This window comes from Neolamprologus brichardi, chromosome 2 (genome assembly GCF_056152115.1).
Source record: "Neolamprologus brichardi isolate AB-2024 chromosome 2, ASM5615211v1, whole genome shotgun sequence".
Classification (NCBI taxonomy): Eukaryota; Metazoa; Chordata; class Actinopteri; order Cichliformes; family Cichlidae; genus Neolamprologus; species Neolamprologus brichardi.
In genome coordinates this window covers 19,272,912-19,300,893 of record NC_142105.1, presented here as the reverse complement: position 1 = coordinate 19,300,893, position 27,982 = coordinate 19,272,912, and the positions used below count along the sequence as shown (strand labels likewise).

Sequence of the window (27,982 nt, the reverse complement as noted above, 5' to 3'; positions counted from 1 at the left end):
CACGACAAAAATACAGTGAAAAGGGGAGAAACGAGCACGTGGAACCGATTGCCCTCCCACCTGCACCTCGAGCGCTCGCTCCCGTCGCTGCTGCTCGCCCCTGTGACAGGTAGCTAGCAAGTTTTGACATTTCTGTGAAAGTACTTTTTATGAACTCACTTGCCTACAGTATGATTTAAAAGGTGGAGAGAATGTAAGAACGTTTTTGTTTTTCTTCTTTGTAAATATGTAATTAGAAAATTAAAGGTATCGAAAATTACACCTGTTTTCAACAGAAAATAATGTTAACGCTAAACGCCTCGGCTTGTTTGTTAACCGTTCTTTATTTGGTCATTTTAGCCAGCCGTTGAAGTTAATCTGTGTATATACTGAACCATTTTGTAACTACAGTCAGAGGGGAACTGCTAACAGACCGTAGACCCCACAGCGACTTCAATGAGCTTTTTCTTTGCTATTTGTAGCAACATCCTATGTTTACTCCTGAAGAAATTGTAGACCTGAGTGACTGCTGGAGGAGGCCTCACACACGAATGGATATCCGTCGGGTTCAGGGATCGAAGATGTTTTGATCAGAAGTTGCTGTACTAATGACCATCCATGTGAAAGTCCAGGGGATTATAGTGCTTCTGTAAACGCCACCTAGCAGAATTCATTCTATTTTTGATAACCCCTGAATAAGTTAATTTATGACAAACTTTCAGTTGGCACAATGTAGAACTTAATGTTGTTAAAATTTCAGCCACATGTAGCTTTCTGTGAGTATGGACATGTCTCTGTGTAGTTGGTGTTTGCTCTTTGCTTTGAAGAGAGCAGACTGCACAGGCTCATTGGTTTAACTTTGTTCCCCTGGGCTGTCTCTGACCAGCTTTTTTCCCTGAACAGAGCTTGCTGTTTTAGTGTTGGACAGTCCAGTGACTGGGCTTTTGATGGCTGGTCCTGCTACTCATAACCACTCTCTGTGTGATACTGATATGATCCAGTCAACCAGGAAAAGGCCATTTGGGGCATTGTATGCCGTGCCTGAGGGGCTTCGTGAACAGAAAAGCATTGTACTGTTGCTCTCACTCCAACTTTTAAATGTATAATTTAATTTGCAGGCAGTAACTTGCACTACATTGCTCTTAAGGAGGACAGAGACACTTAAATGGATCCCTTAATCAAACACATTGCGTTGTTTGTGTTTTAAAGCAGCTTTTAACTTTTTGCATTGTTGTGTAAGACCAGTGTTTTTTATTGTTTTTAAAAAGCTCCAATCATGTTTTTGTCAAGATCAACAGAATTTAAAAGTTGTAGGACTCTTAAAACCAAGAGCGGGGATAATAACTGTGCTCCATACCATGATTTACATCTCAAGTCAAGATTGGACTGCCGTGTCTCGGGTCACAGGCCTTGTATAGATTAAGCAGAAATAGCTTGGGTCTTGGTGGTCTCAGTCTCTGGTGTCACATCACTGTTGTCATTTCAGGATCAGGTGTCAAGCTGGCTGTGCCATCAAAGAATGATGTTGTCAGACTGAAAACTGTGTTTTGCCATCATTGTGTGAGTTTGAATGCAAATTCCAATACTGATGTACGGTTAAAAACGTTCATAGCGCAACTTTCTCCTCTTGCTAGGCCTCACATCATTCTGCTCTACTTTTCATTTATCCGTTGCTAAAAAAGCCGACTGATCCATTCCCTCATAAAAGAGGGACTTTGGCTGCTTAGCAACAGTGAATGCCAAGTCCGTCTGGCAGCCCATGGCCACTCCCCTCGGCATGGATAAGGTAACGTGTTGCTCTCTGCCTCACTTGATCCTTTTGTGAACTTGGGGAATGAACCTCTGCAGTGAGCGCCGCCTCTAGCTGGACCTTTGCATGCTTGCACAGGCGGAGCAGTGTGCAGCTAAGTTACTGAGTTTGTCTGAGACAGGAGCTGGTTAGATGGATTGATGATCCACTTCTGCAGCAGGCCTACAGGACAAAATCACGTTACCTCAGGGAGTGAAAGAAGTGAAGCTAACAACTGCATGGGGGGGGGCACTCTCACTCAGACTGTGATGTTACTGATGCACGGCTGATTCTGAACACGAGGACAGAGGAGCAGCGGGATGGCGATAGACTCTCACCCAATTGCCTGCTCAGCTGGCTGGATTTTGGACTTTGCAAGGAAAGTAGTAATTGGATTGTCTGTGAAGGGCTAAAATGAGGCGAATGGAGCTACAAAAAGTGCTTTCCAGTGCAATACAGTAAGCTTAAAAGCTGACTAAAGATATTTTCTTTCTTACTGTAAATCTCTGGATGCAGAGGATGCAAATGGAGGCATTGAAAGTTAGTTTATACTGTAGCCGAGTACCTCTCCTTAAATCTTTGTACACAGTTGTGCTTCCTTCTTTGACTGTTCCTTATTTCTGTTCACTGTCTCAGTGTCTTGTAACTTGAATCTCTCGGTTTTATTTACCCATAAACATCGTCAGATTGTCAGCACCTTACATAATATGCCATGCCCAGGCTTATTTGTAACAACCAAAACAACTGCTCTTTGTCATTATTGAGTTTACAGCATTGGCCTTGAAGGTGCACTTCCACAGTTCAATGTGCACTTCAGCTTGTCAGGGCTATATATTATACTTCATTGTAGAGATTGCAATGTACAGTAAGGTGTGTTCTCTCTGCCTGTTAAACAAACGAGTTTTTGACCACTGATCGTGCCGATAAGATTCACTGAAACTGTTGGAATTTTTTCAGCTCTGATATTAAAGGCGAGGCAGGATATGGATATAACGCCATGTTTCTTCAAAGAAATAGGCTGTGATTTTACTTCTTGAGGGTTCAATCCTATGTGTCATCATAGGATTTCCCATTTCAAAGAGTGCTTTATTTGAATAAATGTAACTACATTGAACCTTTTTTAAGGTGATTGAGATATTTTTATTAAAAAAAAAAAAAAATCAGTATAATCTGCAGGTGTCTGCGCGACTGCCAAGTTGTGTCATACTTCAAGAAGAGCCAGGTCTGTGCACAGGGAAAGAAAAGGGTCATTTTTCTGGATTGTTTTCATAATGCTGCAAAATATCTTGGCACTAAAATACGCAAATAAGCCAAAGGCTTATAGGCTGTTTCCCAACAATGGGTGGCAGGCGCTTAAGTTAACAATGTTTTCCCAATAAAAGGATGAAAATGATGGAAACAAAAATCAAAACCTACAAGTAAAAAGCTTTACAAAATGTCAATGGAAAATTGTACTTAGTAGTCAGTATAATCTTTTAATGATATAAGTTTGAATATGGTAGAATACTGCATGTAATCATTTGTGTTTAGAAGTATGTAGTTGGTCTCATCCTAGGAAGTCTGTAACATTTCAGGGTGTTCTGGCTTTCACCCCCACATTCTAGAAGCATGGGAAAGTTCGTACCTTGTTTTATTGTTTTATGGTAGGATTAACGTAGTTATATCTGTTTTAGTCTAAGTGCCTTTTGTTTAGATGAACTGTTGGACTTTCCAGACCAGCAGGTTTAGGGAAGTCTTTATGGGGTCACACTCTGACCCCATCCCCCCCCCCCCCCCCCCCCCCCCCCCCCACACACACACACACACACACACACACACACACACACACACATAGACACCTCCACATTTCAATGTATGGAACAAACGCTCACTGAAGTGTATAAATAAAGGACCAGGGCAGTCCTCAGGGTCAGTCTCTGAGACTCACTCTTGGGGTGTGAGTTCTGGGGGCTGCCCTTGCTAGCAAGAAATTCTGTGTGTTTCTCCTCTCTGATTCTCTACTGAAGAAGTGTTTTAGAATATATCTCTTAACACAACACAATTTATCCAATTTTATCAAAATGTAAAAAAAAGTCAGTCAGGATGTTTTTTAAAAGTAGCTAGTAGACTGTATGACTTTATCTTTGTGTACATCAAAGTGTTAATTGTTCTTAAAAGCAGTAGCAATGCTAAAAGCTCTTTGTGTGTGCATTTTCAAGTTGTTGGTGACCCGATGTCTGCTTTTCCTGTCATCTGTACCTCAGTGGATTTTGTAGTTGTGGCTGGCGAGCTCTGCTGTCCAGCCTGCTTGGATAAACACAACAGTGCATAGCAAAGCTGTCGAGACAGTTCATTCATGTTTTTACTCTCACATGAGCCACGGCAGAGTAAAAACATCCCTCCTAAAAGTTGGTTCATCCTTGCATTGAAGCCATTTTTGAAATCATGATTCTACAGAGACATCAACACTGACTGTGATATTTTCATGCAGTTCTCAATTTAAATATAAAATGCATCATGCTGAAAAGATTAAAAATTGTTTGGGTTGGTTGCTCACACAGGCTCACCAGTTTTGCTGAGCTGTAGATTCAGTTTCCTGCTCTTAGCTGACATTGGTGGCATCGTGTGTTGTTTTCTATTTCAAGGTTCAATAAGTTGTGTATTCAGAGTTGCTCTTCTCATGTCCCGTTAAAAGTCACTTGCATTGCCTTTCATCCCCACTCTGATGTTCAGGTTGAAATTCAGAATATTTGTCAAATTTCTTGGTTTATTAGATTTTTGCTTTATGGAGGAGTTAAACAGGTGTACATAATGAAGTGGCTGGTCAGTGTATGTTGGTGCTTTTATGCTGTTCTTTGAACATACAAATGTATTGACAGGCTATGGTGCTGCCTTCACCAAAATGGTTTCTTTTTCTCCTCTTTTACAGAAATCCTTCCCTGGTCATCAGATTTTAATGGGCTAAAGTGCTGCCAGCTGAACGCATAACTGAAGCTGTTCAGCACAAAGAAATAAAATCCCATCAGAATTCTTAAACATGGCCAGTGACCAACCAGAGAGCATGGTGCCTCCACCTCACAGTGACATAAAGCTGATCCTTTCATCTGAGACTCACCCATCCACGCCTGTGTCACCTGACTCCAGCAGTAGTATTTCGTACATGAATGTCAGAGAAGCCAGCAGCTCTGCTGACATTAACGTACTGGAACATCGCCTTAGCCAGGGCTCCCCTGTGGATAACCTTTACAATACCACCTTAACACATGGGGATGTCTTCTGTGGTGTGACTTCAAACTTGAATCAAACCTTCATTGCCACACCTGTGAATGATGGCATTAATTTCTGGAAACAAAACTTGAGCCTCATGAGCAATGAAGATGTGGAGGCTTTTTTTAGGCACAGAGGGGATGAAAGTAACAATACTGTAATGTCTCAGAGTTCATGTGGGGCATCCTGGAGGGGATCCAATGAGAATGACTGCTGCTCTCTGAGCTCTGGGGAAATGGTAATGAGGAGCAATAGTTTCTGTCTGGAGGACCAGTCACTCTTATTAGTCTCTTCCCTGGAGGAATCATCCATCTCTCCAGCTGCACGTCGACCAGAATCGCCTGCTGTATCAAACCTGCTGTCGACCACTATTCTGGGCGTCTGCAATAAACCCGCAGAGAGAGTCTCAGAGGAGAACACAGGCCATCCTTGTCTTGGTGTGACTTTCATTCAGGCAGACAACAAGGAGCTCCTCAATGAGGAAAATGAAATGGCAACATCAAATTGTTTTGTAGCTTTGCCAAATGAGAATGAACGGGGGCTTTTCACAACGTTCATCTGTGAAACCTCTCCAGACTGTGGAAAAGAGGCAAACTGCACCAGTGCTGAAGCAGAACCTTTGCCCCCATTTTCAGCAGCATTTACACCAGAACAAGGCAAGACCTTTGTGTCCACTCTGTCAAATACGCAGGAAATTGATGAGGGTGTTTGTACTTCCACTCCAGTGCAAAACATTGAGAACAAGATAAACGGCCTCCCCTCGTCTCCTTGCATTAGAAATGTGAGCAGCCCAGGACGTCACCCTGTTAAACAGCAGCAAATATCTGTCACTAATAAACAATGTTTAGACCCAGGACTGCCACCTACACCAAGAAAAGCTAAGAAAATAGAAATTAAAAGGTTTCCCAAACCTGACTTCAGTCATGTAAAATCCAAAGTCGTAACAAGAGATCCACAGCAAACCTCAGTGCCAGGTACTGTGCCACAACATAAACAATCAGAAGTTAATTTGGGGAATAAACGTACTGAATCCCTGGGAAGAACCCCAAATGGTAGGTTTCCTGCCAAGAGAAGAAGTAGCACTACATCTGATTCTGCCACCAGTAAAATATTTAATGATGGACAGTTAGAAGTGGATGCTGGAGCTGCTAATTTGGGATTAACAGTGACACAGTCATGTGAGCATACTGCTGTGGATGGCCAGGGCAAGAGCAGAGAAACCCCAGCAGGCCAGTGCAGTAAACCCAGCTCTCAAACAGAGGGGCCCTCTTCCAGCCAAGTATCCGAAACCTCAGCACAGCACGCTTGCAGCCAGAGCAGCTTCTCATCCCTAGAAAAATCCCCGGGTAAAAGTGGCCCCAAACCAACTCCAAAGAAGGGTGTGTCAAACAAAGCTGTGGCCAGATCAGGCTCATCTTTGGGTCAGGACAAGTCTTCTGTCTTCAAGAAATGGCCTCGCTGCTCATCTGAGAGTTCGTCATCATTGTCCAGGACACCTCAGGAGAAGCAAACAACTCTAAAGTTCTCAGCTAGTTTTAACATTACTAAAGCTGAGACCCACCAGAGACAAACCAAAGCAAAGAACCTGAGCTGCTCTTCCCAGAATAAACAGGCCATACACTCTGAGGACCCTACTCAAAACTCCTCCAGAGAGGTCATGAAAATAAGCCTCGTGGTGAGTAGATGGAGCATTGACTTTGAAGGTGAATATGTATGAGTGTCAGAGGTGGGGGGGGCTACAGGGGGCTTTTTCTTGTGTGTTGTAGTCCATCTGGGCCAAATGCACAAGACCTGCAGACTAAGTGAAGAATTGTTCTCTTTTCAGGCAGAGTCAGCAAGAGCTCATTTGGATGATGGTAAGACTAGATGTGTACCTTGGCGACCATCCCCTAGACTTGCTAGGAGAACACCGCTTTCACAACCTCCACCTGCCAGTCCCAGACCAACCACTTTGTCAGCCAGGCAGAGACAGGGATCCCTGGAGATGAATGAATTCAGGACCCCTAAAGCTGTAGGGAAATCCAAGCAGACGAGCATTACAGGTATGGGCCATGTTTGCTTGATTAAACCTGTTATGTTGAACTTGGTCTGTGGCAACAGTTCAGAAATGTTAAAAGTTATTCTTTATTGTCTTGAGGAAGCCAAAGTTCACCTATAAATGCATTAAAATACTAGATAGGAGGCCACAGTCAATGCCTTGTAAAAGTAGAACCGAGGGCTTTCTTAACTGGATTTTTCGATGTTATGTAAACAGAATTGTGTAACAGGCCTTTTTAACCTTTTGGCTTAAAGCACCACAGTTTCTTTTCTTTTTTTCCAGGAAGGGCATGTAGTCCAACTGATAAAGCAGGACTATAAATATTTATAATATTCACCCAATACTTCAAGAAGAAACGACTGCAAATTCGTTACTTTTCAATGTGCTTTCATACTAGAATTAGGTTGTCATGACATTTCCTTTCCACTAGAGGGTGACATTGAGCAAAGTCTGTCACAAATTATTCAGGTGTTTGTCAAAAATGGACAGCTTACTCAGTGCTATTGTTAGATGAATCCTGAGGAAAGGAGACTGTTCATCTGATGGGAAGCGGTCTGCAAACCGGAAAGTAGGGGAAGGAAAGGGAGTTTTTGAGGTTAGCAATGGTTTGAAAGGAGGACAATATTTAAACCAGTTGGACCTTTAGCACAGTAAAATGTCATGACCCATGACATTGTCATTTTCCAGCTGTACACACAGCTTTAAATGTAAATTGAGCTACAGCATTTTTGTTTATGGATTGTTGTTAGGATTGTTTGATTTTTAAATATTTAGAGTTGGTAAGATTGCAAAGTTCCCAAACTTATGTTTCAGTGACTGTTAAAACTGAAAGTAGTCACACTTTCGCATTCTAGTTTCTGTGCAATTGAATGTGGTTTTAGCTTTAACTTTTAAAAATATCCTTATTTTTATCTGGATCTGACACATCAAAAATACCTAGAACATGACTCTTTATATGTATTAGTGAGCTTATCCTTAATAAAGAGGTCTATGCGGCTGACCTCATTTCCTTCCCCAGGCTGTCAGAGAGCACAGGCAATAGGAGAGCCATCCCTGGGATCTGCCTCAGCAGCCAACATTGAGCCCCAGGTCAATGGACTACAACCTCCTCAGACTCCCACTCAGCCCTCTGTTATAGGTCCTCGGTCCACCCCTGTTACTAAACTACCACACAGGACTTTTAGGAGCCTTACTCAAACCAGTGTTCAGCATGCGCTATCCCAAAGCTCTGGGAATACACAAGGTGAGATTAATAAGAATTTTCTGTCACTTTTAGAAATAGGATATTATTTCTAGAAATAGTGCCTGCATGCTGTTATATAAAGGTATAAAAACAGTTATGAACTGATTTCTGGGATTAGCCATGATGTTTATTGGAGGGTTTTTAAGGACACATGTGGCTAGGATGATGACCTACTTTGCCCTGGCTAGGATTGGAATCTCCCCCTGGGCAGTCTTTCTCTGATTGCAATACTCCACCTCTGCTATGATTATAGGTGCTTGACATCTTAAACATAGATTTTTCTGATTTCTTTTGAAAGGATGTAGAAACATGTTAAACATAAAGCTGAATGAATGAACGGAACCCCAGGAAACTGGGAAAATGATCTGCATTGTAAGGGTATCTGCTTTGGAGTTCTGAACAGCCAATCAAATGTACTGATGTGTCATGAATAGATGGAGCAATGTTTTGATGTGAGCGTCCTCAACAGCATAGAGCTCTCTGATTGGCTGAGAGAATATATTTGTCTAAGTCGGGGACCCCCTTGTTGGTTGTCATGGCAACGGCTCCTATTCCACTCTAGTTCACACACAGTGTTGCCTGGAGGAGAAAGAGCAGACATACACTACAACTGATGCCGTCTGAGGTGGATTAAAAGGAGCGTTTCTTCTGTTTTTTGATTGAAAACCAATGGCTGGCTACACTGGGCTTCGAAGCTGCACCTGGACGGAATTTCCAGCTCATGTTTTCAACAGTTCTTCTTTACTTGCACAAGGCAGTGCAGCATCCAGCTGTGACCTCACTCTCTTGACCTGCCTGCTCATTGGATCCTATCGCTTTTGCATCATCCCTTTGTTAGCTGCATTTAATGGAAAAGAGAGAAATCTGTGGAGAAGTAAGTTGGGCTGGCAGCTGACTCATTAGTGGGGTTGCCATGGTGAATTATTTACTGTTTGGGATCTTATCAATTTGGATAACATAACCGTTTGTTTGGCGTGCTAAAAATTGTAGATTCAGTTCTTTTTGCTATTGTTTTGGTCATTTTGTCATCAACATTCCTTATAATACACTCTTCCAATAATTAATTTACATTGTTACATTCTACATTGCACATATTAGAATTAAAATATTCTTTGTCTCTAAATGGCTTCAAATGACTTTCTGACAAACTACCAGTGATGCTGAAGGTTGTTATACTAATTCCCAGTGAATTTCCAGAACATCATGACATGCATTGCGGTATTTAACCAGTATGTCTCTAATGCCTCAAACAGTTTCTGGAGGAGTTTCACACAAAGCAACCCCATTCAAATCTGTGGTACTGAAAGCAAGGCTCATCTCGACCTCTGGGAAAAACACTGGACCAAGTAGGATCACACTACCACATGCCACACATATCGCAGTCTTTCATTGTAAAATGTAATTAAATTTAAGCCTTCTTTGAATAACAATTGATCACTTTTTGAACAGGGCATTGATTTCTTTTTCATTATTTTTTTTATCTATCTTTTAATGACCTTGATAAATGTGACCTAATCTGTTAAAGTTTGTATAGTATGGTAACGATGCTTGATAAGCACTGTTTAGTCTTGATTAAATTAAATTGTCTACTCCTCCTCAAACTAGTTTTCTGTTTCACAGTTGTCATTCACTCAGCAGGCAGTGTGTCACCTTCATTATGGGTCAGATTAACTCCAGCCTCTTTTCTCTCCTGGATCTTTTGCTTGTAACAGCTTTGTCTACGGTAAACAAGCCTGCTGCTTCCACTGGAAAAGGAGCATCAAATTCTATAATTGGTCCTCTGTTAAAGACAGCTTCTGCAAAACTTGCTCGATCAACGCTGGTTGGATCTGGTAAGACTCGTTTTATTCTCTCTGTATTTTACAGAATTTTTAAAGCCCTTGTTTGTATTTTCTAAGTTTAAACTAAACATTAGCATGGTGTAGGTTTTGTTCCATTTGATAGTGTGACGGACCAAAACTAACACAGTGCATTATATACTATTAAAGTATAACAGCAACAGATGAAGTTTTCATTTTCTAAATGTACAGACCTATTAAACTATCAATCCATCCAATTGCTTCTGTTTGTCTGGGACTGAGTCGTAGGGGGAGCATGCCTCCCTCTCTCCCAGCCACCTCGTCCAGCTTATTTGGAGAAACACCAAAGTGTTCCCGGGGCAGCAGAGAGATATCTGTCCAGGGTACCCTGGTTCTACCCCGGGGCCTTTTCCCAGTAGTACATGCCCCGAACATAATGCCCCAGAGGCTGAGCCACCTCAGCTGGCTCCTTACAATATGAAACAGTAGCAGCTCCACTCTGAGCCTCTCTCTAATAATTGACATTATTCGATAAGGCATGAGTGAGGACAGCAGTCCTCACTCATGCCTTATCGACTGATCTAGCTGCTATTTAAAGAAATCTATATGTAAGTATAAATACAACGTAGACCAGGCAAACAAATTGTGCAGACAAGCTAGTGTGCTGTCTACTAATGACTAACAATTTCATATTTCCACTGCTGCGAGGAACGTGTGGCATATTAGTCAACCCAGCTTTTAACTTGAGAGTTGCTCGCTGTGATTCATACGCAGTGCTTGAAATTTCAGGGCTTCTCATCTCTTGCTGTCTTTTATGGTGTCAGTGGATTGTGTCTTTGAGCAGAAGCTAAACTGGAACACACATTAAATTAAACCTGATTTGTCATCATACTGACCTTGCCATGAGCTTCCTGTTATCTATTACTATCCGACTGCCAGGGACACAGGGAAATGGAGTAATGCCTTGGCAACTTCAAATTCCCATTGGCTGATGTTCTCATGCTTGCTCCTCCCACCCGTTTTTCTGCTCCCTAGCCCCCACCCCCTCTACTCTCTCCCCTGGCATCCTGGCAGTGCTACAGCACCGCCATCATCCAGCTTGGAGATGCTGCTTTACTTTGGGAGATTTGTGCAAAGCTGACGGCTGACTTTACAGAGGATTAAGAGATTTTTGCTTCCCCCCCATTCTGCCTTTATCACGTCTTTCAGACTGTGCCACGACCAATGGCCAGGCTTTGACCCTGTACTGTTCACAGCTGGGAATTAGATTTTGAGTTGGGACTTCTGCCATGCCGAACTGGGTGCCCTCACTTTTTTCAAGGCCATCTCAGTGGAGTAGCTGTTACTACTGCTTTTTATTGATTTATTTAGTAATTTTCCATCAGACCTCATCAGTGCTGCTGTTACCTGAGGCATGATGCATTGAGAGGCACCACAGCTCGTGGTCCTTAGCCAGCACCAACCATCTGAATCGTGAAACGGGTTTTTGATTTTTAAATCAAACTGTTAGCTGAAGACTTTGGTTCTTTTGCATTGTTTTTGAGATGTTATGGTCTCCGAAGCTCTCCTTGTCCAACATCCACGTGCGTCTGACAGCCAAAGGTTTACTCCGAAATATTCAGCTGCTCTCAGGATGCAGGAAGAATACTGTGGTTTTCCAAGCAGGTCTGTCAGTTGTTTTGGTGTTAAATATTGTTGTCAGTGTTATTATGACATTTTGTGCTGTTGTATTTAAGCCAATCAGTTTGCCTTTCAAGTAGATCTGTGGTGTCAGTTTATGAAATCCATTTTTAGCTATATACTAATTGGAAATACAGATGGCTCCAAAGCATGTGACCCTGGGCTGAAGTATGCTAGGAGTGGAAAAATTGAAGAATAATTTAATCAAAAACTGTAATAGTCTTTGACATTTAGTGTTTGTTTATATTATCTTCAAGCGTTGATTATGTATCCAAATGTCCCACTTCCCTTTCATGCTTCCTGGGATTTCTATGACTCTTGTTTCAGTCAAATGTGCCAGGGTTATTTTGGTTCTTTATGTCTAAGTGACTCCATGGCAGCCTTGTTGTAATTGTAGAACTGCATGTTTGCTTAAAGCTTTTGTACGTTTTTTTTTTTTTGTTTGTTTGTTTGTTTTCTCAAATGTGGTAAATTTGTTTTATGAAGCAATTTTGGAAGCATTTTGTATCCTTCTAGTAATTGTATTATTTCTTTTTTCTTTTTTTAAGTTCTAATCTGCTACTGTATCACTGATTCACAAGTATTAAAACTCGTGCATTTTTCTTATTTTCATTCATTATCATACTATTAGAGTTGTGCCCCTTACTGTATTAGCCAAGAACTGTAACAAGCCCCTGATTGTGAGGGGTCTCATCATCCATCATGCTTTGTGCTATGATGTGATATCTCCTCACACCAGCAGAGCACAATGCTGTGGAGTCATTAAATCTCTCTGTTTAAGTATAGAAGTTAGAGTGGTACAGTTATTCTTCTTTGAGTCTGAAGTGAAATGAGAAGCTTGTCATTATTTTGTATTTAGACACTTGGATGAGAATAGCTGTAAGTCCTGTGTTACCATGGAGCAGTAGACAAAGAAGGTGATTATGTGCTTATGTAAAGGAAATTAAATGTCATGTGGGTGCAGATTTGTGTGTTTATGTAAAGCAAAAGTGACACGATGCTTTTAAAGCATTGTAGAAAGGTTTAATAGTGACTCGCTGACAATACGCTAATGCTTGAATATTTAATTAATGTTTTGAGTTTGTATTAGTGTTACACTGGGTCATCATCACAGGAGAAAAGTGAATGCTTCACTGAAACATAGTTTTACTGCCTGAAATGTGTAAATGTATGAAGCATATGATACAGTAGAAAATCTTTTTTCTTTCTCTTCTACACAAGCACGTTTATATAACATGTTGGTGAAGCCAGCAGAGGGCGTTGTAATTCAAACAAACCTCTGCTAGGTTTGTTAAAAGCATTGCAAAACACTTCTAGAGTTCCAATTCAATTTAGTACAACATTAACAAAATATCAGAACTATGAACAAAATCCATATTGAAATACTTGGCCAAAAAGTGTTTCATGTTTTAGCTTTGTTTACAAAAAAAGAGAGTGTAGACATTGAAGTCTGTTACATGTAATTCAAATGGCCGGAATGTTTGTAGTAGTAATAATAATAATAATAATAATAATAATAATAATAATAATAATAATGGATTGCATTTATATAGTGCTTTTTGGGACCCCTCAAAGCGCTTTACAATACCACTATTCATTCACTCTCACATTCACACACTGGTGGAGGCAGCTACAGTTGTGGCCACAGCTGCCGTTTGTAAGACGTTAAAACTGAAAACAAAAGCTTGGAAATTTAAAAACGTGTTGGTGTTTTTAACTACATATTTCCATTATTTCAGGAAAAATGTTTGAATGGTCTTGAATCATCTGAGTCCCAAACATCAATCTTTTATAAACATAGTCAGGATCACAAGTCTTGTGGTTCCAGCTACATGATGGTGACAATTGCTAACCAAACATCGAAATATTTAGAATCTTTCCATGAATGATGCAGTATGTCCTTTTTTTTTTTTTTTTTTTTTTTTTGGCTATTTGATAGCCTCAGTGAAGAAAGGACAGGAAAGCTGGGGCAGAGAGAGAGAGGCAAAGACATGCAGCAAAAGGCCGCAGGTCGGACTCAAACCCGGGCCAACCGCTCTCAGCCGTATGGCATGTGGTCGCCCGCTCAACGCACTGAGCTAAATCAGCACCCATGGTGCAGTATGTCTTAACAGTAACACATGTAGTTGTTGCAGAACAAGACAGGCATTTTGTTTGTCTTAAAGGCTGTGCCCAACGCTCGTGCTGAACAGTTTACTCTGGCAGCCGTAAAGTAAGCTGCACATCCGGATACAGAGCTTTGAAAACCCAAGTCTGTCTGTATGACGCCAACATTTTATGGCTGCAGAATGATGAATCTGTTTTTATATAACTCTAGTTTCTCAGAGCAAAACTGCTTCGATTTCATCCCTCCAAAATTTGATTAATGAATGAGTTGCTATCACAATGTTTAATTTGGCTCAAAAATGACACTCTTACATACAAGTTCAAGATCAATGTGACTTAATTCAAAAATGTATATCCAAAAGGTCAACTTTACTGACTTTCATGACTATTGTTCAATGTCTAAACATCAACCTGAGGGAGGCTTACTGCTGAAAGGTGATAATTAGTCCCAGAGTAATGAGTCCCACAGGCAGCTGCATGTAGTAGCAGTATATTCCAGTCATTAAAGCTGGGATTCCTGATATGTCTCAGGCTATTTTCAGTACTATGTTATGAAAGTGTCTCTTAAGAGCTAGCATGATATATAAACATGTCCATTAGTATCATTGTAATTGATGTTGGAGCGTTTCTTTCTTCTTCTTTTTTTCCTCCCCCAAAACAGCATGTGTAGTGAAGTTTTCAGTCAGGTGTTCCTCTGTTATAGTAGAGTAAACGATGTGAACTGATGGTAGCTGTTGCATATCAGTGATGTATGTATAAGGCTGATGTAAATCAACGCTGGCCTTACTAAAATAAGCTGTCCTTGGAGACCAGTGCCTGCAGAGCACTAGACTAAAATCTAATTGTATTGAGTGAATCTATTTTTTTTCTTTTTCCCTTCGGGGCCATCAGAGGAGCAGCGCTGGGATTCATTAGACTGCCTGATTGGACAGATGCATGCATAAGTGCTTTGACTCGGACCTTGTTGCAAATGTGCGCCTGACATGAGTGTCGTGATTTGTACTGTATTGTCAGACCACCTGCAGTGATTATGGAGGGGAGTTTGTTGATGATCGGGGTTGTCACGACACTAAAGTCCTTATTTATTTTATTTTTTTCCCACAGTGGACAAGAACAAATCCAAAGCTGGCTCCCACCAACAACACCCTCAACAGCAAGCATCACAACAGCAGCAGAGCAACAGGCCTCAGGATGCAGTGCCAGCGAGTCTTACAGAAGTTGACAGAATAAACCAGAACGTCCAGCAGCTCAAAGGACTCCTGAGAGCCAGTAACTGTAGATTTGAAGCACTCTCCATAGTCTTGCAGCAAACATTGACTGGGGTAAGAATTGATTTATTTCATAAAAACACTTTCATTTGCAGTTTAAAGTATATTTTATGGCACACATTTGGTTTGTTTTGAGACGTGGCAATCATTAACCAAGTTCAGTGAGTTCGGCTCACAGTAGTTTCTTATGATCATCTGTTCAGAGTAGAAACTAATGTTGTCGAGCAGTGAGTTTGACGTTCCAGTAAAACACATAAAACAAATTGCTCTTTACATTAAGCCAGGGGTGTCCAAAATCCGTTGGCCCGCGGTCCATTTTTAATTGGCCCGCAAGTAATTTTGTAAATAGAATATAATATGGCCCGCACTTCAACTTTTGCTGGAGTGTATTGCACTTCTTAGCTTTAACACCAGGGGGAGCTGCTGTTGATCAAGGCAGTTGCTCAACCAAAAAGGACAATCACAGAAGAAATTTACCCCCAAGTTACTAAACGTGGCAGAACCAAAGAAGCGAAAGGTAGAAAAGTGAGTGCAGAAAATTTCAGACACGGTGGGCGAGTGAATATTTCTTCAAAGAACTCGAGGGGAAGTGTGTCTGTTTGATCTGCACTGAAACTGTGGCAGTTATGAAAGAGTATAATGTACGACGTCATTATGAAACCAAACATCAGGCCTATGCATCCTACACTGGTGCTGAGCGAGAGCAGAAATTAAAGCAAAGGGTAGCTCTCCTGCAGGGTCAGCAACAGTTTTTTTTTTTTTTTCGTGCTCAAATTATCCAGGAAAAGGCTCCAATATCCATCTATGAGGTCGCCCAACTCATGGCAAGACATGGCAAGCCTTTTTCAGATGGAGACCTCATAAAACACGGCCTCGTTAAAGTCACCGAAATAATGTGCCCGGAAAAAGTGCAGGACTTCAACAACGTCAGCGTGTCCAGAAATCCAGTTGTGCGACGCATTGAAGACTCGTCAGCCAACATTAAACTGCAACTGTCTGATAAAGCTTTGCTTTTGATCTTTACTCCATCGCATGCGATGAGAGCACCGATGCCACAGACACCGCACAGCTGCTAATTTTTTTGCGGGGAGTGGACGAGAGCACGAGCGCTTTAGGTGAGTAAAAAATATATTCCACACTACCCGTGTGTTAATAAGCATGCACGTGCAGGTACACATGCTTCAAATATCAATAATGCGCATCAATTCTGTCACTACCCTGCTTTTGCGCACCACTTTCTTTATATGCGTTTTTCTTGTTAACACACAGAGTACACACCGCTGTGCACAGCGCGCGCTCACGCAAAGTCAGCTGATTTCATCTGATGCAGATTTGCGCCTTGATCAAGTGACATTTGTCCGGATTTTTGCCACGAGTGGCGATCAGCACCGCAGCTGGATGGCCCGATTTACATACCCAGCGCAGCTGATATTCACCAGAATAATTTACTAAAATTATACGGACGCATGTTATCAGGTCCAGTTCAGTCTGTTAATGTTGGTAACGGTTTCAAACGACCGTTAATAGGTGTGTTGCTAAGCCTAATAACTTAAATAACAAGCTTGAAATGTACCAGTCCCATTTTCCCCTTTATTGTTTTTTCTCTGTGCTGTAAATCTTATGTCCAAGAAGAAATCTGAGGCTGCTGTTGTGAGAATGAGCTACCAAAGCCTTTTCTGAATAAATCAATAAAGATCTGTGATGAAGGCAGTTTTGTCTTTAATTATATTCACCAATATAACATATTTGACCACTTTTAAGTGATTTTTCTAACTTTTTTCTAACTTTCTAACACTAAAGTTAAGGTTATATACCTAATTTCTATTAAGTGGCCCAGCCCCTCCTATATTTTTATGTATGTGGCCCTCAGTGAAAAAAGTTTGGACACCCCTGTATTAAGCTAATAATTTTTCTACACATACAGGAGTCCATTGTGCTTGAATCATAACTACAAGTGTTGTAACATCACATCGTGCGTTCTGACAGAGGGGAAACTTAATGGCATTACTGTTTCCAGGAACAGCACGGGGACTGAATGTGTGAGAGGTTGAACAAGGATATACTGGGATGTTGTCCAGTATTAAACAGTCCTGCTGTTGTCTTCTGTTTTGGTGTGTAATAGTTGTAGGTGTGGCTGCATCCCAAAAGTCTCACCTTAAAACAAATGTCTTATGTGTAGCTGTAAATGAGTTCATAGGTTGTACAGGTAGCCAAGCATGACTTGCTTTGCACTTAAATATGTATGTTTAAACTTGCTTTTATGCTTCTCTAGCTTCTAGGCTCATGGTTATGGTTACTGCAGGGCTTTTGCCAATCTATCCTAATAGTTGTACTCCACCCAACCATCAAACTGCCTTATTTAGTTGTTGTCAGAGCAAAACTATGTAGATAATGTGAGTGAAATTGTTTCTTTGTTTGAATCCATGTGTTCTTAAAGAGAAGAAGTACTACCTGCAGGACAGTGTTTCAGCTCTCTGGGTTGATTCAGTAATGCCCTTGTTTGATTACCACATGTGTTATGCATCAGTGGCAAAAAGTCTGGTCTGGTAGGATTGTTCTCTCCTGGTCACTTTGTGTTTTGCAGTGGTCAGACGCTGATATGTTCGTGTCTGTAAATCTTCATTTAGCACCCCGGTGCTGTAAGCTCTGTTTATTGTGGTGTAGTTAGGGCGCTCTGCAGCTAACAGTAGTTTCAGAAAACGAAGCCACTGCTTCTCTCAGCTGTAATGCACGCAGTCACCTTTGAAGTTTTTTCTCCTTTGGCCTTAATGTCAGCAACTGCTTTTACTTCTGCCTTACTCCAGATTTTGACACCAGACAAATTTATCATTACTGCAGTTACGACAGAGTTCATATTTGGCCAAGAGAAACCTCAGAGGACTCGAGTCTAGGGAACATTTTTGTCTCCATTTAACATGATTCATCATTCCAACCAATCAAAAAAAACAGCAATAACTTCTTTAAAAGCTTGTGTGGTTTACTGCACATTATTTCCCCCTGAATTAATTTTTCATTACTTTGGATAATGTCTGAAGTTTATCTGCTAGTTTGTGGAAACATCTTCTAGTTCTTACTGATCTGCAGTATGAATTCTTCCCCACAGAAATAAAAGACAGAAGGTGGAGCATGTTCCTGAAGTATGGAGTTATGCCTTTCCTTATTCAGGGTGGAGTCAGTTTGGTGCAGGTGTCCAACACTGAACTTTTCAGGCTTTTCCCACCACTGCCTCTCATCATTTCTTTCTCCCTACTTACCCCATGCTCCCACAAAATGGCTAAAACTCTTTCGGTTCACTTAGTTTGAAAGGCCAGTGTCCAGTAGCACAGATAAGTTATAAAGATTGAATTTAAGTGATCATTATTTATTTATTATTAGTTTGTATCAGAGAAGTTGATTCACTGGACAGCCTCAGTCTAGCCAGGAATTTTAACCCTGACAATGGATGTGGTCCACCTGGTGATGAGCACTAGAAATTGGCTTCAAATTGATTTATATATATTTATTTTAGTAGCTTGTGAATATTTTTAAATCAACTTTTTTTGTTTACATGAAAACATAACAGATTTTTTTTTTCATGTGGTCTCAGTGCAGTCATGAGGAAGACATTTGGAGCAGAATGCGTTTAAGTCGCTGCTCGTGTCATGTGATGTAATGTGACAGCTGGTATGAGGCACAGTGTGTGATGTTGTGTCACTGATCTTTGCCTCATTCCCCTCTGTTTGGACGGCTGGGTTGTGAAACTGAATGCATCAACAAATATTAAAAACACGCTCGTTCCTCTAGGATACAAAAGTCTCCTCCCACTGAGTCAGTTTAAACTATTGCATGTCCTGCTTCTTTTTGCTACCCCTATAGGATGATACTATTTAATGCTAATGCTTGCTGTATATCAGACGCAGTGACTTGCCTTTTATATGTAATCTGAAGTCACTGAGGTTGTGAGATACAGATCTAGTGATTTTTGGATGTCGGGTGTATTAATGTTCAGATGTGTTATGCTTTGAAATCTGGTGGTCACTGATCATACCAAGAATAGCTAGCTGGACCTGGCCCTGACACTGTGAGAATGCCCCAGCTGTTGACTTGATATGGTTATGAACAGCAGCCAAACGCTAAGCGAGGACTGTTTCTTATCATCTGTTTGGATGGGGTGTTTGCCATGCCTTCTCTTAACGCTTTCCCCACCAGACTGTTGTTTTGACAGGGTGAAAAAGAAATGCTATAAGACTGGTTTCCTCTTAGCACAGAAATGGAAGCACATTACAAAAAATCAAAAATACGACCTTTATTTATTTAGCTATTTATTAAAAAAAATTATTTATGCTCTGTTTGCTTGTTAAGTCTCAATATTTCCAGGAGACGGGAACGTGATCTACATCAGTCATGGTCTCAGTTGAGCTTCATGTCATCCTACACCTGACATGGATCATAGTTGTATACACGAGGGACATTTCTCCTCTCTGGATTAGGCTATAAGAGTTGTGCAGTGCAGAGGCTTGTGCTGAGTAATGATATCAAATTAAATTAGCGAAAGCATCCACTGGCTAACAAAACAATCTGTATTTTGGATAATGAAGGAGATTTTTTGCTTACACTGTAGGGCTGCATGGTAGCAAGTTGGGGTTTTTGTTGTTGTTCAATTTCTGGGTGAAAATCATGTGAATAAAGAAGAATAAAAGGGCACTGCTGCATTGTAGTTGATGGGAACTGAATTCAAAGAGGAAAACAAGTTAACCTGTAGACATTTTCTATACTGCCAGCTAGTGAGCAAATAATATTTGAATGCTGGTGAGCAACACGATTTACAGTCAGTGAACATAAATCGTGTTGCTCACACAGAAGCTGGAAATTTCCTCTGTCACAGCATTGTATCATCACCTTATAGGAAGACGGTGCCTGTGCAGCCTGTAGCTCTACAGCAGGATGTAATATAATTGTGCAGAGGGGTGATTTAATCTGTTTGGATGAGTAGTGGGGGATGGTGGTAATGAAGCCTCTCCATGTATCCCATGGGTAGGTCACTGCACAGCACAAGTCCTGCTCCAGCAGCCTGATGTCAGACAGCTCTGAAGAATTTATCTGTTTGCTCCTCTCCGGCTGCCTTTACTGCTGTCTTAAAGTGACCTCACCTCACTGAGGAGGCTGTTCTCATGCACACTGTAGCCTGCCCCTTCTGTTATTTTAGATGGAATACGGTAATGCACTCTGCAGTCACTCACCACAGCCAGGGAAGCGGCTTTTTCAGTCCTGCCTCAGATGTAGTCAGAGCAGTCTGGGAGGAGGTGGCGCGCCCACCTGGACCACTGTCTGTCCTGGAGTACGCAGGGGGGGGACTCCAGCACCCAAGCCTCTGGCTGAGGCTGGACAATGGGCTGTTCTGGCAGCAAAGCATGCCTTAGTGCTCCCTGCGTTGCAGAGAGGGTAACTAGCTTCTACATTGTTCCACTCTGCAGTGAGGAATAGATGCAGGACAGGGTGAACACGTATTTGCTAATGTAAACTGATCAGTGAGGTGATGTTTGGTTTGTCTTACTTGCCTGATTTTTCTCATATCCATAATTAAATAATGCCAGGTATTCGGTGTGCTGTGCACAGTGTCAGGTTGTTGATGTGAATCAGGACAGTAAGTGAAACGTAATAGACGGGAGATAAACAGTTTTTGGATCATCTATGCGTCAGTTTGAAGTCTAGCAGGAGCACTGCAGCTACAGCACAGCCTTTCCACTGCAAAACTGACTCAGAAAGAGAGAAGTAAGGGAGTTTCTTCTCTCTTTTCTTTTTCTTTTTTCAGTTCCTCTCAGTATCACTTGTTCTGGCTTTTTCTTGTTAGCTGCGTTTGCTGGTGGTGGTGGTGGTTGTTGTTGTTGTGGCTGCTGCTGCTCTTGGTGGTTTTTGTGTGTTTTTCAAATGCAGTATTTTAGTAGGAAAACTGCAGTAATTGGATGATTGCATTACTTGCATTTCCCCTTTTGTAGTCTTTACTGTCACAATTTAGTCTTGTTACTGTGCTGGAATAAAGCTGCAGAAATAAATGCACGTGTGTGTGTGTGTGTGTGTGTGTGTGTGTGTGTGTGTGTGTGTGTGTGTGTGTGTGTGTGTGTGTGTGTGTGTGTGTGTGTGTGTGTGTGTGTGTGTGTGTGTGTGTGTGTGTGTGTGTGTGTGTGTGACTGTTTATCTTTTTCTTGCCTACAGCGTGATGAAGCCACGCAGCAGTGCAGGGAGCTGTCCCAGGAGCTGGTCAATCTTAGAGAAGAGCTGGGTAAGTTGGGTCACCTTGGCTTCATGTTAAGTGTTTGCAGTGTTTAGCTGTGTAAAGAAACACTGCTGGTGCAGGGTTTGCATTTAGTTACTTTGTCTGGAATTTTATTTTTAATCCCTTAGGTTTAGATTTTTGTTCAGGTTGGTAGAAATTAAGGAAATCTTTAAGGGTGATTTGACTTTATCTTTAATGCCATGCCCTGTTTGCGGTCACAGGTTAACTTTTATATGCGTTTCATGACTAAAGATGATCATTTCCAGATGCAGATAAAGCTTTGACCACACAGACTGTCCATGCAGCACTTTCTTTACTTAACTGTTTTGTCCACTGAAAATCAGTTGCCAAGGCAAGTAGTTGGTTACGTTTCGGGGTTTTTTGTTAGTGATTTCCATTTCCCACAGCGTGGCAGTCTGACCTCTGAACCCACACAGGAGGAGCTGGTGGAATGCCACACCACATGAGGCCTTGTGAATTCTTGGAGAGAGTGATCCATGTTTTATGTCCAGCTTAAGTGCTGTCAAACAGGCCTGAGCACACTCAAACATAGCTCACACACCAGCCTTTATCTCTTTTACCTAAGGCAGCAGTAGTACTGTGGCCCCTCCCTCACAGGCGCGGGACTTCCACATGACTGCTCTTATATGCTGAGCGCTGTTGTATTTGCACTGAAACACATTCTTCATTTCTGGGAAGCTAGATTCACCTCAGGAGACTTTTTGTAAACTTGTTTGGATGTGTGAAGTTGTTGGAATTATTTTAGGAATATTGTCTCTCTTTTAGTTAATTTCCTTGTATGTGTACTTTAATGATTCTCTATTTATCCAAGGAGCAATTTGTTGATGGTATTTTTGCATTGCTTCCAAACTCCATCTCACCCAAACTCTATGAGCCACAAGGTGTTTTATGTGGAGGGGTTTGGATATTAAAGTCACATGACTGCAAAATGCTTTGCTTCTCTTTGTTGAACTATACGTGCCAAAGCCTGATAGATTGTCCCTTCGTTTGCTTGTCATCTCTTCCTGGATCTGTTGCCATTATTCCACTCTGAATAAGGCGGCTCCTCATTCTCAGGCAATGAAATGTAATTCCTTGACTTTCCTTTTTCTATTTTTTTTTTTTTTTTTTCATTTGGTTTCGGAGATTAACTTTTGTTTGGAAATGATCTACAAACATTCACTGTGCAGTGACACGCTGAGAACATCAAATTGTACCTGCCACACATGTGTCACTACAGAGCAACATCTGGATTCAGCCAGATGTTGACAGCCACTGCTGCAGGTGCACATAGTTGCAAGTCCTGAATGTTTGAGTTTTTTTTGTCATCCTTATTAGTGTTAATTGTACAATAAATAATACATTGTTGTATTATTTTGTTCAGTCTGTTACTCTTGTTTTGGATCAACTGTAACCCACATCACTTCCTTAGGAACTATTAAAGTATTCTGATTTTAGAGGAGCACAGCCTGTTTGACATGGAAGAAGTTTTTGTTCTTCATAACTGTCTTAACACTATCTCAGTCTCTCTGTAGTGCACTGACTGACCTGCCAGCTGACAGATATTTGCACTGTTTGTGCACAGACACTTGAGCTGCAGACAGTTTATGGAGTTTGCTTCTCTCACCCACTTCAGCCCAGATATAAACACTTGTCAGTGGAAACAGTTTGGAACTTGTCAGGCTGATTTGGAGATGGAAAACAAAAGCCATCAATGGCAAATAAAGGATAAAATGGCCAGTGATCATCTTGGGAATGGTTTAAGAAATCTGTCTTGAGATGTGAAAGAATTTGGACTCATTTCTATTTCTTCTTGTGTCTGGAAATGACATGCAGTGTAGCTGGCATCAGCACTCAAGTGTGCAGGCACCTCCCCTTGAAAGTCAGTTTTTCCATTCCTTTTTGGAGAGCATTTGGTGACACATGTTCGCATCAACGAGGACTTTGCTAAAAAGGCTTTTATTAGAGGACACATCAGATTTCTTACAGTTACTAATGAAAATTTTCCTCTGACTTTGCAGCTGTACAGACTGATATTTAATAAACAGAGTAGCTGAATACAATGCAAGCTGTCAGCTTTCACCAAGATAAAACTTTATCCTTCCAGTTTCTTCTGTTCATTCATCTGAGCGTCTGGAGAAAGAGAATGAGGAGTTGCGTGTTGCTCTGGAGGATGCACTGCACAAACTGCAGGAACAGCACCGTAATGACCTGGCTGAGCTGGAGCAGAGGCTGCAGGCCTACTACCAGGCTGAGAGGGACAAAGTTCACCGTGCCTACCAGGAAGAGGCAGACAAGTCCAAAACTGTCATGCAGCAGCAGGTTTGTCTCTACAGCACCTTCTGATTCTTATTTTGGGAAATTTTAAGATGATTTACAGCCTAAATTGTCTAGTAGTCAATTTTTTTTAATCCTGTGGGGAAAATTAGCTGACTTTTGTTCTGTTTAAAGATTGAAGAGCTTAAAGCAAATCATGAAGCCATGAAGTTGGACCTTGAGAAAAGCCATGAAGAACAGCTGCAGTGTGTTAAACAGCAGTATGAGATGTCACTGGAAGGCGAGAGAACAATCCAAATATATTCATCACCTGCATAATGCAGGCATTAAATATTGGAACATTTGTCTTTGTTTTTATTCCATGCATTTTCATTGTGTTCATTTCGTTTTGTGATACTGAAATCTGCAAACCTTTCAGAGCTCAGGAAAGTCCACAACCAGGAGCTGGAGGCTTTGGACAAAACCTTAAAAGATGCTGAAGCCTCTCTCTCTGTGAGCTTCCTCTTCTGCTTTTTTAAGTCATCTTACAACAGGACTGTAGCTTACTTTGTAATGGTTTGCTCAGACTTTGTTGTGCTGTACATCCACAGAGTCAAATTGAGGAGCTGACCTCGGAGAATAGTGCTCTAAATGAGAGGCTAACTGCTGAGGAGAGGAAGAGGAAAGAGCTGGCTGAAAACAGTCAGGTACTCTGTGCTTATTATAGCTCAGATCTGATACAGAAGCATCTTGTGACTCTAGTGTTGTTTCCCCCTGAGCATGAAAGGTGCAACATAGATTTAAGATAAAATGGGAACAGATGCAAAAATGTCTTCATATTTTCTTAGAGGATTTCATTCTCGAGTCTGCAATGAGTTGTTTGTTCAGTAATTAACCCTCATTAACTCTTCTCTACTGTATGAATAGGTGTGAATTGAAATGAGTTGACTTCTGCTACATATGCACTAGATTCCCCCGCCCAGAGTTAATTTTCCTGCAGTGCTGTTGTACATTAAGGCCGCCACTCCTCATTAATGTAAAGTGGCTCTAACTGTACTCTGTATTGTCCCCCAGCATAGTTATTTAGGCTAACTACCTCACATTACCCGTCACTCCATATTTGTTATTAATACACTTATTCAGAAAAAAATAGCACGAGCAGCAGTTTAATAAAATGACACATGATCAGCAATGGAGTGCTTCATTAACCACCGCCCCACCCATATATGGTCTGTTTTATTTATTTATTTATTTATCTATCTATCTATCTATCTATCTATCTTCATAAAGGATCCTAAGCAATTTCCCTCTACTTTTTTTCACTCACAGAAGGACCCTCACACTCTGTATCTGGAGCAGGAGCTACAAAGTCTCAAAGTGGTGCTGGATATCAAAAACACACAGGTCCACCAACAGGAGAAGAAGCTCATGGAGATAGACAAACTGGTCAGACGATAAAGAAACTTAAAGTTCAGCACTGCTGCTGAGACTTTCCCTTTTAAACTCGCTCTTTTCATTCTTTTTTTTTTCTTTTTTTTTTTTTTTTTTTACAGACAGAGAAAAATGTAAAGTTAGACGAGAGCCTTAAAAAAGTCCAGCAAGAGAACGAAGACCTCAAAGCCCGCATGGAAAAACACGCTGCTCTTTCAAGGTAAGAGTCCACCATATGGGTTCATAGTGATTAATTCCACAGAGTGAAGCTGCCTAACAGCTGCCTCAGCTCAGACTCTTTTTAAATTACTGCATTCATTAAGTGTAATGAACACCAAGATTTTTTCTGTGTGCCAATATAATTCCTAACCTCTAATGCACCTCCACTTTATTCCAAAAACTATCGATCACGCCACCATCCTGGTGCCGCAGCTACTCACAAAGATTCCAAATATGTATTGAAAAGTGACTCATGTTCCCTTTTCCATCTGAGGAGGTCAGTGGGGTTGTAGAACAGTTTTTTTTGGAATTGCTTTAACGACCCTAATTCCAAATAAAATTTGGGATGCTTTGTCTTTTCTTTGTTGCCACGCAAAGGAAAATGCCAAAAAGGAATATTGTATGGCTGAGGCCGTCGGTGAGCACAGCATTAAAAACAGGCCTGATTCTGTGATGGAAGTCGCTGCATTGGCTCACGAGCATGTCTAGAAATGACTGTCTGTGAACGCAACTCACCGGGCCTCCACAGCGTTTCAACGTTTTGTCAAATAGGGCTGCGAAACTGACCTTTACGCCTTCAGATGGAAGTTACTGAGATTCAAACTCATCCAAATATAGAAAACACACACACTTCAGGTGTGTGTGTGTGTGTGTGTGTGTGTGTGTGTGTGTGTGTGTTAAATTAAAGTGTGTACTTTGGTCATTAACACTGGAAGAGGCCTGCTAAATTAGTAAAGTAATTCTCAGAAGAAGGCAGCAGTGATAATTTCATGGTTTCATCCAGGAGATGAAGCTGCATCACGCCTGCTCGCATACATATTTCAGGATGTCAGTTTGAGCTCTTGTTTTCAGAGCTGGGGGCACATCCGAGTAAGCAGAGACTTTATCTTATAGAGTCGACTGACCCAGACACTATCTATCTGTGCATCTACTATTTTCCTATCGTTGCATATTTGAGTTGTGAATGCACTTTGCTGCCAAGTACAGTGATCTGATTGGTCACATCTGTTGATTTGGATCCAGAAAATCTGAAAAATCAAGCTTGGTTTGGAAAAAATAATAATAGGTGTGTCCAAAATAATATTATTGAAACATAAAATATTTATACAGATTTTGTGCTTCTGGTGTGTAAAGGCCTTTAGTCTGTGTCCAAATTTGACATAAAGTCAGTTGTGATATAAAGTGCAGCGCAGATGTCCGAGGATGTCTTAGGTTAATATATTAATGTTTCTAAAACTGTAAAATTGGAAGGAATCAAGTGTAAGAATGTGTTTATTAATGAAACTTGTCAGAGAAACACAAAGACATGAGATACTGCTGAAGAATTTTAGATCCTCCTCCTCCTCCTCTCAGCATACGGAGGTCAAGAGAATCTGTCCGGAATGCTGACCCCATTTCCACAGAACTCACTGGCCAGTAGGTGTTGTTTTCATACGTGGTACCTGCATATCTGGAGCAGGTTAGCCTTGCAGCACAAGTGACTGTCACAGTACACCCCAGTAAAAAAAACTGTATACAATGAAATGCTTTGTTCAGGCCTCGGCTCGTCTCTGACTCTGTGTTGATGCACCGCAGGCAGCTGTCCACAGAGCAGGCCATGCTGCAGGAGTCTCTTCATAAGGAGTCCAAGGTGAACAAGCGTCTGTCCATGGAGAACGAGGAGCTGATGTGGAAGCTCCATAATGGAGACTTGAGTAGCCCACGCAAGGTGTCTCCCACCTCCACCTCTCCCTCCCACTCCTTCAACTTCCAATCACCTCGCAGCTCTGGCTGCTTCTCCAGCCCTCCCCTGTCACCCAGATAACAATGGGCTCCTGCTTCCAGGAAGCAGAACACTGCATTTGAGTTATCCCTCTGGACTTAAGAGCCATCTTTGTTTCCTTTGCATTTAGCAAAACATCAGCCTGACCTTGGCTCATTCAGAATGAGATGAACTCTGACACTGCAGAAATACAGGAAAAACAACACTGCACAGAAGCACTTAATAAGGAAGGCCACGATGTTTGCCTTTAGAATTTGATTCTTTGGATGGAGGAAAGAGGAAATCTCAGGACTTCTATGTAATGAAACACTTTATTTGTAGAGGCTTATCTTTGCTGAAGCTCGGCATACACACACAGTACATGCAGTAAAATGCATGCATGTGTACATTTGCAGGAAAAAGAGGAAAAAAAACATTAAACTTATGCCAATTTTTTTCTTTCTTTTTTTTTTTTAAATTACTATTTTCTTTCAATAAAACTAATAAGTATGTTCAGAATTTCCTTGGTTATGTTATTTTTAAAGGCTATTTTTTTTTTTTTTTTTTTGGTAATAGTTGGGTTCTGGATCATTTGTGGCCTTGTATTGTTTTGTTTCAATGTTTATTTGACCGAGGGACCAGTCCAAGTCTCTTTGCATGTGTAGCCCATACCAAAGCCTCCTAACACAGCTTTAAAGTCAGCGTCTGTGCAAAGAGCTGACCAGAGGCGGCTTTGCTCATCTGTGTCAGAGACTGTATCTTGGAAATTTCTGAGTATTTTGTGTGGAATTTATATAATAGATGTGCTGATCCTGTTTGAAATAATCTATTAATAAAGTCTTGTATTAAACTGAAGCTGTGAAATGGATTGTCAGTCAAAAGTGGTACCCACATTTTATGATGAAGCTCTACTCGTGAGCTTTTCCTAAGGAGA

The 27,982-nt window shown here is 41.2% G+C and overlaps 1 protein-coding gene across 5 annotated transcripts; it reads left to right on the top strand.

Annotated features, from left to right (window-relative positions):
• The first annotated feature begins 23 nt into the window (after positions 1-23).
• On the top strand, positions 24-27,903 carry mtus1a (microtubule associated tumor suppressor 1a). Of its 5 annotated transcripts, XM_006781800.3 has the most exons (15): positions 24-109; positions 4,677-6,689; positions 6,840-7,056; positions 8,071-8,295; positions 9,549-9,641; positions 10,008-10,127; positions 14,985-15,202; positions 21,341-21,407; positions 23,509-23,723; positions 23,853-23,958; positions 24,097-24,170; positions 24,269-24,364; positions 24,987-25,103; positions 25,211-25,308; positions 26,883-27,903. In XM_006781800.3, the coding sequence occupies exons 2-15, from the start codon at positions 4,785-4,787 to the stop codon at positions 27,109-27,111; spliced, it is 3,780 nt and encodes a 1,259-aa protein (XP_006781863.2). In that variant the 5' UTR covers positions 24-109; positions 4,677-4,784; the 3' UTR covers positions 27,112-27,903. The 5 variants fall into 5 exon arrangements, with proteins under 5 accessions (XP_006781863.2, XP_087704174.1, XP_087704184.1 ...); XM_087848049.1 differs by lacking the exons at positions 24-109; positions 24,269-24,364; positions 24,987-25,103; positions 25,211-25,308; positions 26,883-27,903 and adding exons at positions 1,499-1,539; positions 1,614-1,765 and having other exon boundaries at positions 23,853-24,136; XM_087848048.1 differs by lacking the exons at positions 24-109; positions 24,269-24,364; positions 24,987-25,103; positions 25,211-25,308; positions 26,883-27,903 and adding an exon at positions 119-193 and having other exon boundaries at positions 23,853-24,136.
• The last annotated feature ends 79 nt before the right edge of the window (positions 27,904-27,982 follow it).

Coding starts and splice junctions, on each gene's coding strand:
- mtus1a (XM_006781800.3), top strand. CDS start 4,785: ATGGCCAGTGACCAACCAGAGAGCATGGTGCCTCCACCTCACAGTGAC. Junction 10,128..14,984: donor ATCAACGCTGGTTGGATCTG/GTAAGACTCGTT, acceptor TTTTTCCCACAG/TGGACAAGAACAAATCCAAA. Junction 23,959..24,096: donor GTATGAGATGTCACTGGAAG/GCGAGAGAACAA, acceptor CAAACCTTTCAG/AGCTCAGGAAAGTCCACAAC.